This window comes from Patagioenas fasciata, chromosome 8 (assembly GCF_037038585.1).
Source record: "Patagioenas fasciata isolate bPatFas1 chromosome 8, bPatFas1.hap1, whole genome shotgun sequence".
In the NCBI taxonomy this organism is placed as follows: Eukaryota; Metazoa; Chordata; class Aves; order Columbiformes; family Columbidae; genus Patagioenas; species Patagioenas fasciata.
Window position 1 is genome coordinate 11,072,638 of NC_092527.1, and position 15,466 is coordinate 11,088,103.

The 15,466-nt window shown below is 37.9% G+C and overlaps 1 protein-coding gene across 1 annotated transcript in view; it reads right to left on the reverse strand.

The window, feature by feature from the left end:
- Positions 1-15,466, reverse strand: part of CABCOCO1 (ciliary associated calcium binding coiled-coil 1) — a 58,871-nt gene that overhangs the window by 23,687 nt on the left and 19,718 nt on the right. Inside the window, exons 6-7 of the mRNA XM_065843870.2 lie at positions 13,691-13,835; positions 8,647-8,719 (exon numbers count right to left, since the gene is read on the reverse strand). Of these exons, the coding sequence (XP_065699942.2) occupies positions 8,647-8,719; positions 13,691-13,835 (218 nt within the window). The remainder of the gene's footprint in view (positions 1-8,646; positions 8,720-13,690; positions 13,836-15,466) is intronic.

Here is a 15,466-nt window from a genome sequence, read left to right on the forward strand (position 1 = left end):
TGGATAAGAATTTATAAAATTGTATATTGATTATAAAACTTCACAGTAAAGAAATGACATGCTGTTCATACATATGTCAACATGTTATGCATAACATAAGGTCACAAGATGTATGAATTCGATACATAAATATTCACCCATGGGGGACATATTCCCATGAAATATCACATCACTTGTCCATTCCACAGATACTTTTATGAATACTATTTAATCTTTAAAATTATGAAAAGCTACAGACAGAGGTAGGGACACAAAATAGTTCACGGATCTGTCTGATAATTAACAAAAATGATGCTGAAAATGATGGAAATACACCAACTGCTCTGGCAAACCAGTCTCCTGTAAGTCTCACGGGACCAGCAAGGACCCAAGTGGTACCTGCTGGGAAACAATTGAAAAAACAAAAAAAAAGCTAAATGTGAACCAGCAAAATATAAATGAAACACAGTGCTTTCTTGAATAACTCCTTAACCCAGGCTATGTTACATGGAAGAGTTTAACAAAAAATAGTATTGTTCCGCAGTGGACATAACAGAATAATTCAAATAAAATACGTCTCTTTTATTTTTTTGTCAGATTCCTTACAAATGTTATTCTTTGAACTACCTAAAAAATTAGGATGGAGTTTGCAAATTACTTTCTCTCAACATGCCAGCAGCCGCCTACCTGGTTCTCACCAGCCTGCTTACAAAATTGACACAGTTTGCCATGCTGGTTGACCTAGTAATCTGCTTTCCAGATTCCTGGCTCCCCAAAAACTTGTCTTATGAACAGGTGGGGGCAGATCACAGACCCCAGAATCATGTGGACCTTGATCCAGCAGAGCCAAGTACTCTCTATGGTGCCAGGATGGGGCCTGGGCTCCAAAGCCACCTTCAAGAGGTCTGCTTTGGAGCGAGGGAGTTTAAACAGAGACATGTAAGCAGAGCAGTTCTGTTAAAAAGTTCATTTATTCTTTTAAACTGGAATTAAATCAAACTACAAAAATCTCAGAATCTTCTATGAAAAAAAATAATTACTGATCTTTGCTCAGCTCCAATTATTTGGCTTTATGCTGGTCAAGCGAAACAAGAACTTCCAAAGGGCATCAAAAGAGTAAGCTATTCAGGAATACTAGAAAAAAAGAGCAAAATTCATATACTAGTAGTCTACCTTCAGGTACTTTGCTTAACAGCTTTAAAATTTCCCCAAGTCAATAAATTTCTGCCAATCTCATTGTGTTCCATTAAAACGTAAGGGTGGATTGGACTAGATGATCTCCAAAGGTCTCTTCAAACCCCAACCATTCTGTGATTCTGTGAAAATTTACGTACTGATTGATAAATATTTTAAAACGCGTACTATAGTTTCCTGATACAGCACTTAGTCATTTGGATCTTACAACATTCAGATGAATAGCAGAAAAATGCTGCCATTAATATCCAGTCTGTCCTTCCAGTCAAAACCCACCACTTCTAGCTGACTTGCATTCCAGCAAATAAATAAGCCATTACTCCTGTTAGCAGAACTATGTATGTTTACATACACACACACGCATGTAGAAATCAAGCCACTTTCTAAATAAATAATTAAAAACTCAGAGAGCACATCTGTGTATATATTAATTCCTGCACAGTTCCAGAAACGTTTTATTGCCAACAGTTCAGTTTCTTTTCCTATCTCTGTTATTTAACATCAAGCAGTCAAAAACCATGATGCTTTGTCAACTGTACAAATGAAATAAAAAGTTACGATGAGCTTCAAAATCTTTTTTGCTCTGGTGTCTTTAGCTTTTCATCCTCCAGGGTGCTGAGCAATGTGACCTCAGTCACTTCGCAGTTTAACTCTGTGTATGTGAATCAGTCCATTGAAAAGAAAGTTCCCAAGTGCTTAAAAGGAGGCACTTGTTTAAACGCTGGCTGGGTCAGAACCACGGTGCTCAGCATACTGAAGCCATAGCCTATGTCAGCTATTTGGCATATTTCCTGCCTGAATTTTTACTTTCATGACTTCACTCATGTTACTGAATTAAAAAGAAGGTTTGTTTTGTATTTGATGTTTCTTAAGAAAAGAATTTTAAAAACATTTTGCCAATCATTCTCTAAAGCAAGATTTGTAAAAGTACTCAGCACTGGCTTATGAATTCCACTAACTCTCTGGAGCTCTCACTGGCTTTCAGGGCAGCACAGTTCAGCTATTAATACCAAAATTCAGTCATGTTAAAATTGCTGTGGAAGACCATAAGCATGTGACCTATACAAAAAAACCTGCTAAAAGTCAGTACATCTCCACTACTGGCAACAGGGTATGCCAAAGACAATCCTTGAAAAACAAGGTTGGTTTCTACTGTGTAAGACAGGTTTAAAATATTTCAAGTAATACTGCATACAATTCCAACAGACTCCACCTTTCATTCAGACTAATCACAAGTCCTTCAAGCTCTCTCTGGTTACAGCCATGGCAAGCTTCAAGATCAAAAGACTGAATATCGGTGATTTTTGTCACAAAACCCACTGGCTCTCCAGTTGCTTACTTCAGTAAGCCCATCTTGGATACTACACACTTGTGTAGCAGACATCAAAAATTTCCCCTCAGACATCAAAAGACCAAGTACCAGTTTCAAGCATTCATAATCATAAAATAATGAACTTCTGAAGCTGTAGTTTTAATCTTCATAGCAGTAAAGGCTTGAGGAACATGTTTTAAAGGAAAAAAATAAATAAGGACATGGAAATTAAAGAAAAATGGGATATAACACAACATTGGTTTATCAAAGATACACGATGCCAGACTAATTCCATAGTTTTTTTAATAAGATAACTAATTTTCTAGACAAAAGAAAAGAAAGAGACAGGAATGTCATACAGATGGGACTGAATGATCTTGAAGACTATTCACTCTTGTATTCAATGACAAATTGTGAGGTGACATTGTAGGGACATAATTTTTTTAAAACCTCCTGGGGAGTGGGAGTACCTCAGCTGGAAAATGCAGTAATAAAGGAGAATCAGAATAGTGATCCGTGATGAGACAGTCACATGATACAAGTATAAAACATGATTCCAGGACTCATCAGGTAGGCTATTCCCCATAGAAAACAAGAACACATTATTGATATTGTGCAAGTACTTGCTTCTACCTCAGCATCAATATTATATCAGTTTGGTCAGACATGTTCAAACAAAACTGATTTAAAGTGGAACAACTACAGAAAAAGGCCAGAAGGATGACTTGAGGCTGGAACGCATGTAAGAATGCAGGTACTAAAAGCCTGTGTCATGGTTTAACCCCAACCAGCAAATAAGCACCACGCAGCCGCTCACTCGTTCCCCCTCAGCAGGATGGGGGAGAGAATTAGTAGGGTGAAAGTGAGAAAACTCCTGGGTTGATTCAAAGTCAGTTTAAACGAGTAAAGCAAAATATGCAAACACAAGCAAAGCAAAACAAGGGATTCACTACTTCCCATGGGCAGACAGATGCTCAGCCATCTCCAGAAAAGCCAGGTTCCATAACATGTAATGGTTACTTGGGAGGACAAACACCATCACTCCAAACGCTCTCCCTCTTTTTTTTGTTCTTCCCCCAGCTTTATATACTGAGCATGATGCCATATGGTATGGAATACCCTTTGGTCAGTTGGGGTCAGCTGTCCTGGCTGTGTCCCCTCCCAACTGCTTGTGCGGCCCCAGCCCACTCGCTGGTGGGTGGTGTGAGAAGCAGAAAAGGCTTTGGCTCTGTGCAAGTGCTGCTCAGCATTAACAAAAACATCAGTTTGTCTCCAACGCTGCTGCACAAATCTAAAACACAGCCCCATACTTGCTACTGCGAAAAAAATTAACTCTGTCCCCGCCAAAACCAGCATAGCCTACCTTAAAAGCAAAGCTTAGAGAAGGCTCTTCCAGCTTAGCTAAATGAAGGCTGATGAGAAGATCGCTGTCTCTTCGTACACTAGAAAAATAAACACTGGGGATAGAACAATAACTAAAGGTCAATACTGGCACAAATTGGCACAAGGACAGACACACCTGAGCTTGTCATGAATACACTTAGACTGGAAATCAGAAGTTTTATAACCATTACAGAAACCTCTCACCAAGGCAGCTTTATAACTGGAAAATCAAAGACAAAGAAGATAACTTTTTAAGCTGGAGTTTGACAAGTTTCTGAGGAGGATTATGTATGTTTTCCCATGAGAAAATGGCATTAGATCTGACAGTTGCAGAGGTCCCTTCAAGTCCTATGCTCTTATTTCCTTCAAAGTAGTCACAATGTCTTTGTCATGGTGATATTTACAAAACAAAGCTACAGAAAATCAACTCAGTGGTTTTTAAGCACTATAAATATCTGAAACCTCCAAGCTTTCAAAAAGCACACACGCCATTAGCCGGGGAATGAGTTTCTCTAGTGTGAAGTGATATGCTTATGGAAATGTTCTGGTTTCATACATCTTTAAAATGCAGTTCTCAAGAAATCATTGAGCAAATTTGTTGCAACAATGATTGATCAACCAACATTATTTGCAACACCTAATGAGGATTACATACCAAAGTCAAGTCCCAAGACTTCAGGTCCTTTGCCATCAGAAAAACAAAAAAGCTTTATTAGCTTTCAAATAGTATATTCTTCCTATTCCCCTAAAAATAAAAAAAAAATCCCAACCCACAATTGGATAAAGACCAGACATAGTCCAAAAGCTTAATGTTTCAGAGAGTAAGGAGTACACGGAAAGAAGGCATTAATGGAAACTGGTTTGGAACTCTAAGTACAGAGGATGATATCTAGTGACTGCTATAATACTGAATCTGCACTGCCATTAAACTTAATCTTCGATATTTTTATTGCAACCTGACCCACTATGACATCTCTAAAGAAAATTACATTGTACACTACTATTTCAAGAAGTCAAACTTAGCTAGTCATCTGGGCCATAAAATAGCAGATTACTCCATCAGGCTGGCTAAAGCAACTAGGAATAAAACTAGATTTACCAACCACATTATTTTTATTAGGAAATGTTTCAAAGCAGACATAATCCCAAAGGACCTTAGCCTCATTCCATCCAAAAATACACAACAGAGAGCAGCAAAACATAAACTGCAGTATAAGGTACAATTTGTAAATGTGAGAAAAAAATACAAGATGTGCTGTAATATATCATCCTATCAGAGCAAAATAAATTACTGAATATAGAAAAAGAAAAGAATAAAAACTTCTACACAATACACGTCTTAACAATTTAAACCTTTGTTATAAGATCTGACATGTGTTAATAGGAATTTCTCCATTGAATCCCTGCACATCAAGATTTAGTTTGTACTCCATTTGCTTTCTTTGAAATTGCAGGCTAATATAGGTGTACTAAATCACAGCTACAGAGTAAAACCTCTGGAACAGGCAAAGGAAAAAAACAGTATCTTTAACAACAATAATCCTGAAGAACTCTGGTATGTTAGTGCTAAATGCATTTTACTTTGGATCATAGCCATGAAACAGCTAAAGCGCTGCTGCTTCTGCAATCATTCTAAATGTGGGGAACTGCTCATAATAGTAACAGAAAAAAAATGCAACGAGTTTACTTGGCAATCCTAACACTTCTCAGTAATTCCTTGTACCATCATATTTTCTAACAGGTATTCATGCATACATAATATATAGGTCTTTGTAGATCTGGAATGAAGGAGAAGTAAGGGATTTGATAGTTGGAAAGGCAAGTTTTAAATTTTAAATACTGCCAAAGTAGGTTAGATGTATGATGTGTGTTTTATCATCTAACCAAGCATTCATGTCTTTCAGTTTTAACCTCCTTTTTTCCTAGGCAATGTGATCACCTCAGGCAGTTTGGTTTAAAGGCTTTAACCAAGGTAAAAATATATTTAAATTATCCAGGCGTTTGTTACTTTATTTTTTTTTTTAACACTTAAATTCTGTCTATATTTTACAAAGGTGGTTCTATCATGCAAGCTGCATCAAACGCATAATACTAATCAGACTGTGAAGCTCCACTAATTATGTGCCACATTTAAGTAACTTAAATTTTGTTAAATGGGATGGCCACAGATATTGTATGCATAATCTAACCGAGTTTTGAGTCATTTCCCTTTTCTTGTCTGATTTTATTCTACACAGGAAATGACAGGGTCATTTGGAAGTAACTGCAGTGAAAGATCAAAAGGGAAACCTGATTGAGAACACCATATAATTGCCTGTGCTAGAGAAAAAATAAAATCCAATGAGTTTACGATCCATAGCTATAAGATTTTTCTGGAAAACACATACTGCAGTTTCTCTAAAAGGATATTTATCACAACACTAAGTGCTGCTTTTGTTTGTTTTAGCTGCATCTCTTTCAAAGTAGCAGGTCTTCTCATTAGGCTGTTGGACTTTTATTTAGTAGATAATGCTTTCAGCAAATGTGAAGGACAAATTTACTCAGGGAGCCAAAGCAAGGCATTTCAGTCAAAGTAAATCATTGCAGTTGAAGCAAGTCATTTCACTGACTTGTATCGAAGTCTTCATTTGCAAAAGGAGATAATACTGTAATTGAACACTTGGAACACCATGGTGCTTGTTATTTGGGCAAATCTGGCCATTACAATTTACAGTCCCCCATTCCAAAGAACAGACTTTTATCGCTGGAGCTCAAATAAAACTTTTCAGACACTAGCAGCACTCAGCTTAGAGCAAGGATCACATTGAGCTGTGGGCTCAGGTGTGTCTACATGGGTTTTTTGGGCTTTTTTTTGGTAAGACACTGATCTACATAGCAGGATAGTGGTTGGCCCTTCAGCACAGATTCACCGTCTTCTTTCAGCACGCAGATTTCCCAGCCCACCCACTGCCCCTTGCTGTCCCCTGTGCAGATGCACTGCAGAACACGTGGCTCCGCACCCCCAAACCCCACCGGCCCCACCGCCTGTCTGGGCTGGAGCTGCTCATGCCAGGGACGGCCAACACAGCAGGTAATGCTCTCCTTTGTGGATAAGCATCCTAAACATAATGAAGTTGTAGAAGAAGAACTCAAAAGTCTATGTCGGGTTCACCTCTCACCACCTTTTAACACTTAAAGCAAGCGCCATAAATGCCAGAAATTTGTATGTGTAGTTTCAATGCTCTGAACTGTTACTTATTGAAGTACAATGTATCACCCTATCAAAATAAACTCTACAGGAATATAAGTATTGATCTTCTTGGGCACTGCAGCGTGGCTGGACAAAGTAAAGACTCTCTGCTGTGAACTCAGAATACTAAACAGATGGATTAAACTGGACTGGTGCATAGCTAAGAAATGACCGTAAAAGGGCTATGGCTAAAAATTGTCAGGAAGGTTTTTGTGTTGGTCATAATTGCAGATCGCGCTTGTCCCTTTGATGGTTCATCACCAAAGTAATTAACAGAAACACATTTCTGTCGCTCCTTAGCAGAGGTGGGGCTGCCCAGCTTGCTATGCTGTGGCCGGGACAGAGGACACCGGTCTCAGCCATCCAGAAATAGGTTTTAAGAAAACACAAAGACATTTCTTCCATGCTAGTCTACAACTGATAAGATACACACGAGAAATTACTTAATCAAAGCCTTGTTAAAAATAATTTTACCGATTAGGATGTGCTAACCAGCCATTGATCTAATTAGCTAATACAGAAAAGCAACCTAAGAGAAAACAGCTGAAGTCCTGCTCTGATTATGTAAGGACACTTTTGTCATTGATCTCATCATAGTTGGAGTATTAACCCACCTGACAAATGACGAGAATAATTTCTGAATGTTTACATCCATGTCAGGAAGTCTTTCTTTTTTATAATATGGCTATTTAAAAGCAACATGAGAATAAATTATCCCACATCATTTACAGAGTCAAACCTCCCGCTTAACGTGTAAAGAAAATTTTCCAGTGCATTAACTTCACTGTGTACTGATAAGCTAAAGTATAAATGCCATCAAAAAAAATCCACTACTGTGCCTCTCTGAGCAACCAGCTATCTCCTAATATCAATTATAAATATAAATACTTTTCAAAGTACTGTAGCATCTATCCTCAAAACACACAGTCAGCCCAAATGAAGGTTTATGTGATGAATTGAAACTGTTTACTCAAAGGCCACATCCTGCATCCATGTATTTTCCTGTGTATTTTTGCACATATAATACATGACAAAGCTTACAGTCAAGCCAATTCACTGTTATTAACTGAGTGTTTTCAAAATGCTGAATTTCTAGTGTGTTTCTTTATGGTCAGTATAATTAACTGACGGTGGCTACATGAGAAAGGAAACTCTGCACGTACACACACACACAAATGTTAGGATTGTGGTCAGACTAGGCTTGGAACACAACGTTTTCTGATTTTTGATTGCTGATTTTAAAATAGAGTCAGACTCATGCATTGAAATTCAAATTACATACATCAGCTTATGAATACATACACAAAAATATTCCTGATTTAACACAACTAACATCTTAACCAAGCAATACATTTACACTTTTTTGAAATCCAAAATTAATTTCAAATATGAGGATCAAAACATCTAACTTGTATTCTTTAATCAGCCATTTTACGTTAGTAATGCAGTAATGTTGACATGAAGTTGCTTTGAGCAATATAAAACATATGCCACGGCGCATTCATTAAATAACTCTGCATAATGAGTTCCATCTATATAAATGACTTACCTCATTACTTATCACAAATTCTTCTCCAGGACTGTGGAAGAGGTATTCGTATGCTTTATAGTGTTTAAATAAGCTGGAAAACAAGAGCATATAGTACCATTACAGCTGTAAATCTTTGGAAAGGTAACAATATAAAAAAAAATCTATTAAACTGAGAGTTACTCTCCAGCATGGTAATCCTCCAAATTTTAAAAAGAAACAGTTGTTTAACTTCAGGTACAATATGCAGAATATTCAGTTTACAGGATTTATTATCAGATGGCTGTACAAAATACAGTATGATACTTAAAAATACATCCACTTTGTCCTTATGAAATTGAACTCCAAGAAGACAAAGTTCTATTCTGAAAAACGTAATTCCTGAAATGCTTATCACCAGGATACTTATGCCTTTACTATCAGCAATGGTCGACAAGAATGAAACAAAGCCAAATCAACTTTCAGATTCTGGGATGGGCTGCCAGTCCAGGGAGCAAGTTTGGAACAACAAAACAAGAAAGAATGGACGCATTAATTCTCTCAAGGTCATGTTTCAAAATCAGTGTAATATTTCTTCAAAGAAAAACTAAAAAATCCTAGATCGACACACTAGAGTTTTGTGTACTACAACAAAAGTAACTTTAAGTAGACTTTCTCATTGGCCTGAAACATTTATCTTCCTTAAAACATATATGGCTTTCCTTTTCACGTGTTTTAAATAATTTTCCTTGTTCCCTTTCCTAATGATCAATGATACGGCATTTGTTTAATCAAAGGTTTGGTTTGTCACAGTCCATCTGTTACAATTACTTGTTCTCTTAAAATCATGATACAGAACTTCTGGCTTCTGTCATGTCATTTTGACATATGATTTAAAACATAGCTCTGTGATTTCATAGCAAGTCCAGGCTGAAGAATGATTCCAAGAGTTTATCACACTCCTGCCTGATGTACCCATGAAAGATACAGCAATATTTGCAGGGAACATCTGTAACTGGTTCCTGTGCTTTCCGACTAAGGACATGACACAGGTTCTTTTCATTAACTGGGATGGCAGTGCCTCTTTGCCACATCTGGAACACCGAGGCCTGCTGTGAGGAGGGCTTTCAACAAGGTGCCTGCTAAAAGTCCCTTCCAACCTCAATTTTCCTACAGGTCTATGAAGACGCTACTACACCCAACATACATAATTATCCAGCTGATGCTAAAAACACTGCTACTAGCTGCAGGATGCCCTGTCAATGGTACAAAAATGTGTTTATAATATCGGTGCCTGGCCACACAGTCCAGCAGAGACTGCCCTTCGAGACGTGGCACTGTCAAGCTCCAGGAGCAGCCCTGCAGGTGTCCGTTGCCTGCCGGCCCCACGGCACCCAGGCTTTTCTCCCACCTGGCACCAGCCAACTGCAGGCAAAGCCAGAGGCTGCTGCGGTGGCACATAGGTGCCCAAAATACAGCCTTGGCTCTGGGAGGTAATGGGGATGCTGCTGTGGAGTCGACGCAGGGCACATGCTGCTGATTGTCATACTTTGTGACATATACCCGGCACATATTTTAGCTCACTGTCTTTGCCTGAATCACTTACATGCTGCCACTGGCACTGCCGCAGTCGCAGAGGTTACACGAAATGCTGCGGACCGGGACGATTTGCTCCGCATCAGCTGAATCCAAGTGGTGATGCTGAGGTACAGCAGTGGCTCTGCCAGCCATGAAAGTGGCTTGGAATTAGGAAACTAAACCAGAGGTATGGCCTGGCTCTGACAGGATGGCAGGACATCTTCCAGCAGTCAATCACATGCACCTGTGACACTTTCAAATTAATTTTTACTCTAATGGGCGCAGATGTTCTTGCACATCTGTACAGATGCATTTCCTAATTTGGTGGAAAGTATTACAGCAGCCTCATTGAACATTTGGCTCTTTAAGTGACATATAAAAGTTTTATTCTACAGTTACATTTAATTCAGTCATTGCAATACCATTAGTTAAAAAACAAATTTGTTTACCAACTTGCATAAGAAATTTGCCTATCATAAAATGCAAGTTCCCTTTCCTCAAACTCAAAGCACATAAGCAATTAAGTCGTTACAATATTTGCCATTTCATTTGCAGTGCATTTTTGTTGCTGTACTTCACCAAAAAATTCCTGCCATGTTTCAGTGGAGATATAGGAATTATGTTTAAGTAGACTTCAGGACAGCCTGGAAATGACTCACACCAATTTATGAACACACACACACACACACACACACACACACACACACACACACACACACACACACACGTGTCCCCTCACATACACAACTATTATCTGGTAAAATTCTAACATGGATTATTTGAAAAAGACAAAAAATATTTTACAAACATCACCGACACACAAGAAATAAGATATAGATCTTTCAAACTGCAAAGGCAGAACTTAAGATTTCAAACTTTTTTCTTTTGTCCATTCCAGTGCCTTGGACAGGAGCCAGGACTAAAGCACCTGAAAACCAGTTCTTCCCCTTTCCCTCTAAACGTGTTAGGATATTCTTTACAGATCGCATCACAGGTACAGATAATTTATAATATTCCCCGAAACAGAAGTCATTGCTTTTGACATTTCAACCTGCCATACTCAATCCTATATCAAGGAAATAATTCCTCCATTTAATGCTCTTTAAATCAAATAATGCAAATTATACACTAGTATTTATTTTGAAAAAACACTGTAGTTTTCTTTTTTCTCTCAGGCATTATATAAAGTGCTTTTTTTGTTTGCATCTGTTGTGAACAATTAAAAAATTCTTAAACAACATTTTCAGCAATTACACAAAAATAATTCTACACAACTAAGATTGTTAAGAATAGACCCTCTTGTGATGTCATACAAGAATCTGAAGGTGATTAACAATGACAAATTTCTCCAGCTCCACTGCTTCCTGAAAGAAAATGTCAAGAGCTACGCTGATGTGTGTTTGCACAAGGAGACAATATAAAAAGATGATAACTGTCACCTTCCACCAAACCTGAAGGTGTCATTATAGTTGCTGCACAGTCTGTGCCAATGCGGTTAAGCATTTGTCCCAATTTCCATTATAAATCCCATGGGTTTACAGCTCATCTGTGAAAATGTGATCTGAACTAAAGCATGTCATACTATCATGAGTAGAAAAAAAACCTGATAGGCCTCTCATTTAAAATTAAACAAAAAAAAGTGAAGAACAAGAAAAAATGCTGAAGCAATTGCAATAAAACTCAGTCAACCTATTTCTGAGTTCATGAAGTTCAAAACACACCCACATAACAAGTGTGCTGACTCAGTTCTTATTGAGGAACAAAAAAATCGAAATGACTGGAATAATGGATTGTATAAACTAGACACATATGACACATTTCTGTGCGTATATCCATGACTTGCAACAGCAGATACTTATTATAAATTGAGCATACAACTACATATTTGGTGGCCAAAATATCATTCTGTTGCAAAAGTCTTGTGGCTTGATTGTATTCCCACCCTGTTAATACTTCAGTGGCAGCAGGATGGAGCACCTAATCTCTTGGATGAAATTCTTGCGACTGTGAAGGAATGACTTCCTGGACAAGATACCTTTCAAAGCATAATTTACACAAAAGCTATAGACATGCTATTTGGGAAGAACGTTTGTTCCAAATAAATATACAAAAGGCATAGTCAAGAAGGGAGAAGTAAAAGAAGCTGAGTGAGACATCTTAAATGCCAAGTTTTATTTTAGTTTATGGCTAGTACTTGGCAGTGCGTTGGTTTGCCTTGACTACAGAAATTTGAGATTTAAAGAGATGGTCATATTTCATTTGAGAAGAACCTGTAGTTCTTCATATTTTCAAAGAAAAAGAAACAAAAGGAAAGAAAGCAGAGAACTGGAGAGAGAGACAAACTTCATAGCCCAATTGTAAGAGAAATCACCTGTGATGGGTTTAAATCCCCAGTTTGAATCCAAGTACCCTAAACTGGAAGGCTGTCAGCCATCCTAGTATTTTTGTCTGTCTTCAAGAGGAAATTATTTTCTGTACCCAAGAAAACACTCTAAAAAAACTCTTTGATGTGTTAAACTTTTCCTAGCAAAAGAACAGCCATAAAATTCTCAACAATTCTATGTATGGATCAGCCATGACCTTACTTTCTATGCCCCTCTGCCACAAAATCTCTCTCTCTAATCACTATTTGGGTCAGAAAACGGGCTGCAGGTTGCAGATGTTGTACAACGTATGAGCAGATATTACAATAGTACCTTTTCCTTTTCCCATCTCCCTGCCCCCGACATTGATGGGTGACACAGCAGCTTGAGGACCATTCTGTCCATCATGTACTGGAACCACCGGTGTGTGAGCAGAGCCACTGTCCTAAGTGTGGCAGCTCAGGGGAGAAAGTTCAATGTACTTTACTGTAGAGTGAAGACTACATGGAGAGGTGTGATTGGCTGCTATCAGTACCTTATTTTTTTTCTCAGAGAAATAACTGAATTACTGCTGGTTGTCTCTCTTTCCATGTCTCTGTTTAAAGCTGGGACCTGTCATGAAACCTTTTCATTTAGATGCTGAGCTTTTGCTGACTTTAAAATGCAACTTTTTTATGACTCATATATGACCATAGCCTTAATTCTGTAAAGTACATAACTTTAAACCACTATAAAAGTCCACTGCAGCTTTCAAGGCCAGACAGATACTATAAGACCTAGGATTCTTTTCAACCGGAATCTAAAAGTAGAATGTTTTAAAAGCAAATCAAGAATATTCTCTATACACCACTCTCCCCTTTCCCTTTTACCACCCAAAACAAAATCCAGAAGGAAGCTTTTCAGCATAATCTTGCATTGTGATAAACTTCCAGTCTAAATTTATTTCCTGGGCTTTGACATCTGAGGCCAGATCTTTACTGCTACTTGCATATTCTTTCTTCTTTTTAATGTTTTAAAGCTAGGTGTGTGCAGTATATTGCCATGGTATGAACATATCCAATTACATAATTTTAACTTATTTTATCAGCCGATTTCCCACCACATTAAATGATTCAAATAAGAAATAACAGATCCCACAGAAATACCTGATATTCAAGTAATCAATGACTGCTTTGGCTTGCTCGATGCTGAAGAAATACAAGTCGCCACTTCCTTCTGAATCAGTTTCTCCTATTCCAGCCATTGCTCTTCCAAGTTCTTTTATATTATCTCCTAAGGACATATGTTTGTCTGCAAAGCAATCCCAAAAAACAAAAATGAAGTATGAACAGAACAGAGTGGGGTGGGTTTTTCTACCCATTTTAATTATAAGACTTATTGAAGTTTAAGAAGTTATATTATGAGCCTTGTAGAAACTTAAAAGGAAACAACAGTCATACATTTTTGTCTGTCACCATTATTCTTATCAATAAAGTATGCATTAAAATTCCATCACAAAATCACTGATCTACCCTCACAATGTAAGGATCACAATAATGGACGTTTGAGATACCACAGCTTGGCCTCTTACTTATGCAGAGATAAACACAGGCAGAATAGTATGTAAATTTGAGATGCATACTGTGTTTATCTTTAAAATAAATTTACTACTGTTTATGCATTGTAAAAGATTGTCTTTGCAATATAAGCCAGTAACACGGGAACAGATATTAAAAACGATAATCAATTTTTTTAAAGTGCTTGCAGCCATAATTGATTAAACATCAATATGCATAATACTCCATATGTATCATCAAACTCACAGATGTTTTGCACACCCCGCCCCCCCAAACAGCTAGCTACATTTTTACCCTGAAAATCAAAACCAAATACCAAAGCAGCTTTGAGTTAAAATTTAAATTATTTTTGTTAACTGTCTTGACAAAGAGGAAAATCTGGAAAATATAAGTCTTCACTGAACCTTTACAAAGAAATGATTCATCTTTCTGGTTTGCGTAGTGTGTGCTTTCACTAGAGCTATGGTGGGATTTACAAAAGTTTTGAATACATAATTTACTTGTTCCTTTTAAGTCCAAAAAACCTAGAGTAGAAAATGAGGAAATATCCACCAGTGGTGAAATAGATTTATTTTCCTTATTCTTTTAATTCTCTACTGGTCTGCTTCCTTGGGTCTTTGTACACAAAACAAATTAAAAAACTTACAAGATTCTAGTCTTTATAGTTTTGTCCTTTAGTGGTACAGCAATCAAAACACTGAAAATTTCACCTCAGGTTTCAGCAATGGAGGCAGCACAATATAAATAACCATAATGGAAGAAACAAGAAAGAAATACAAGAATACGGAGGAAATGGAAGCCATGGGAAATGAGAGAGAGAACCAGAAATATCACAGCTCATAGGGAAGTGAAGCCAGAAGGTCACGAGAAGTCACAACGCCCTGGCCTGTCACCACCTAGTCCCAGTTCTCGCTTTCCTCCGCACACCATGTTCAGCCCCAGCCGCCTCTCTTGGAAAGGCTCTCACTCCACTTTGGGGAGGTAAGCAGCCCTTCGCCCTCGATGTATAGAAGATGAATCAAATCACATAAGTAATTAATTCTGGCTCCCAGTCAACCGAACCCTCCGGTTTCCAAACCTCAGTTTCCCCCTCTCCTTTACCAGCCTTAAATGAGTTTCCAGTACCCTCCAACTCTAAATCCATTATTCCTGCTCCATGCAAGCCTTGCTGTTATGGTTAAAAAAGCTCAGTTCTCCAGGCCACTCAGGTCCAGCGTAAGGAAGGGAAAGGAAATGGTCATTAACACAGAAGACGTTAGCATTTTGCTCTTAGTTGAAATGTTCTGCCTTGGAACTTGCACCAGCTGAAAACAGTAATTACAAGGAAATTCATCTCAGCCCTGGGCTACAGCAGACTTTATAAGA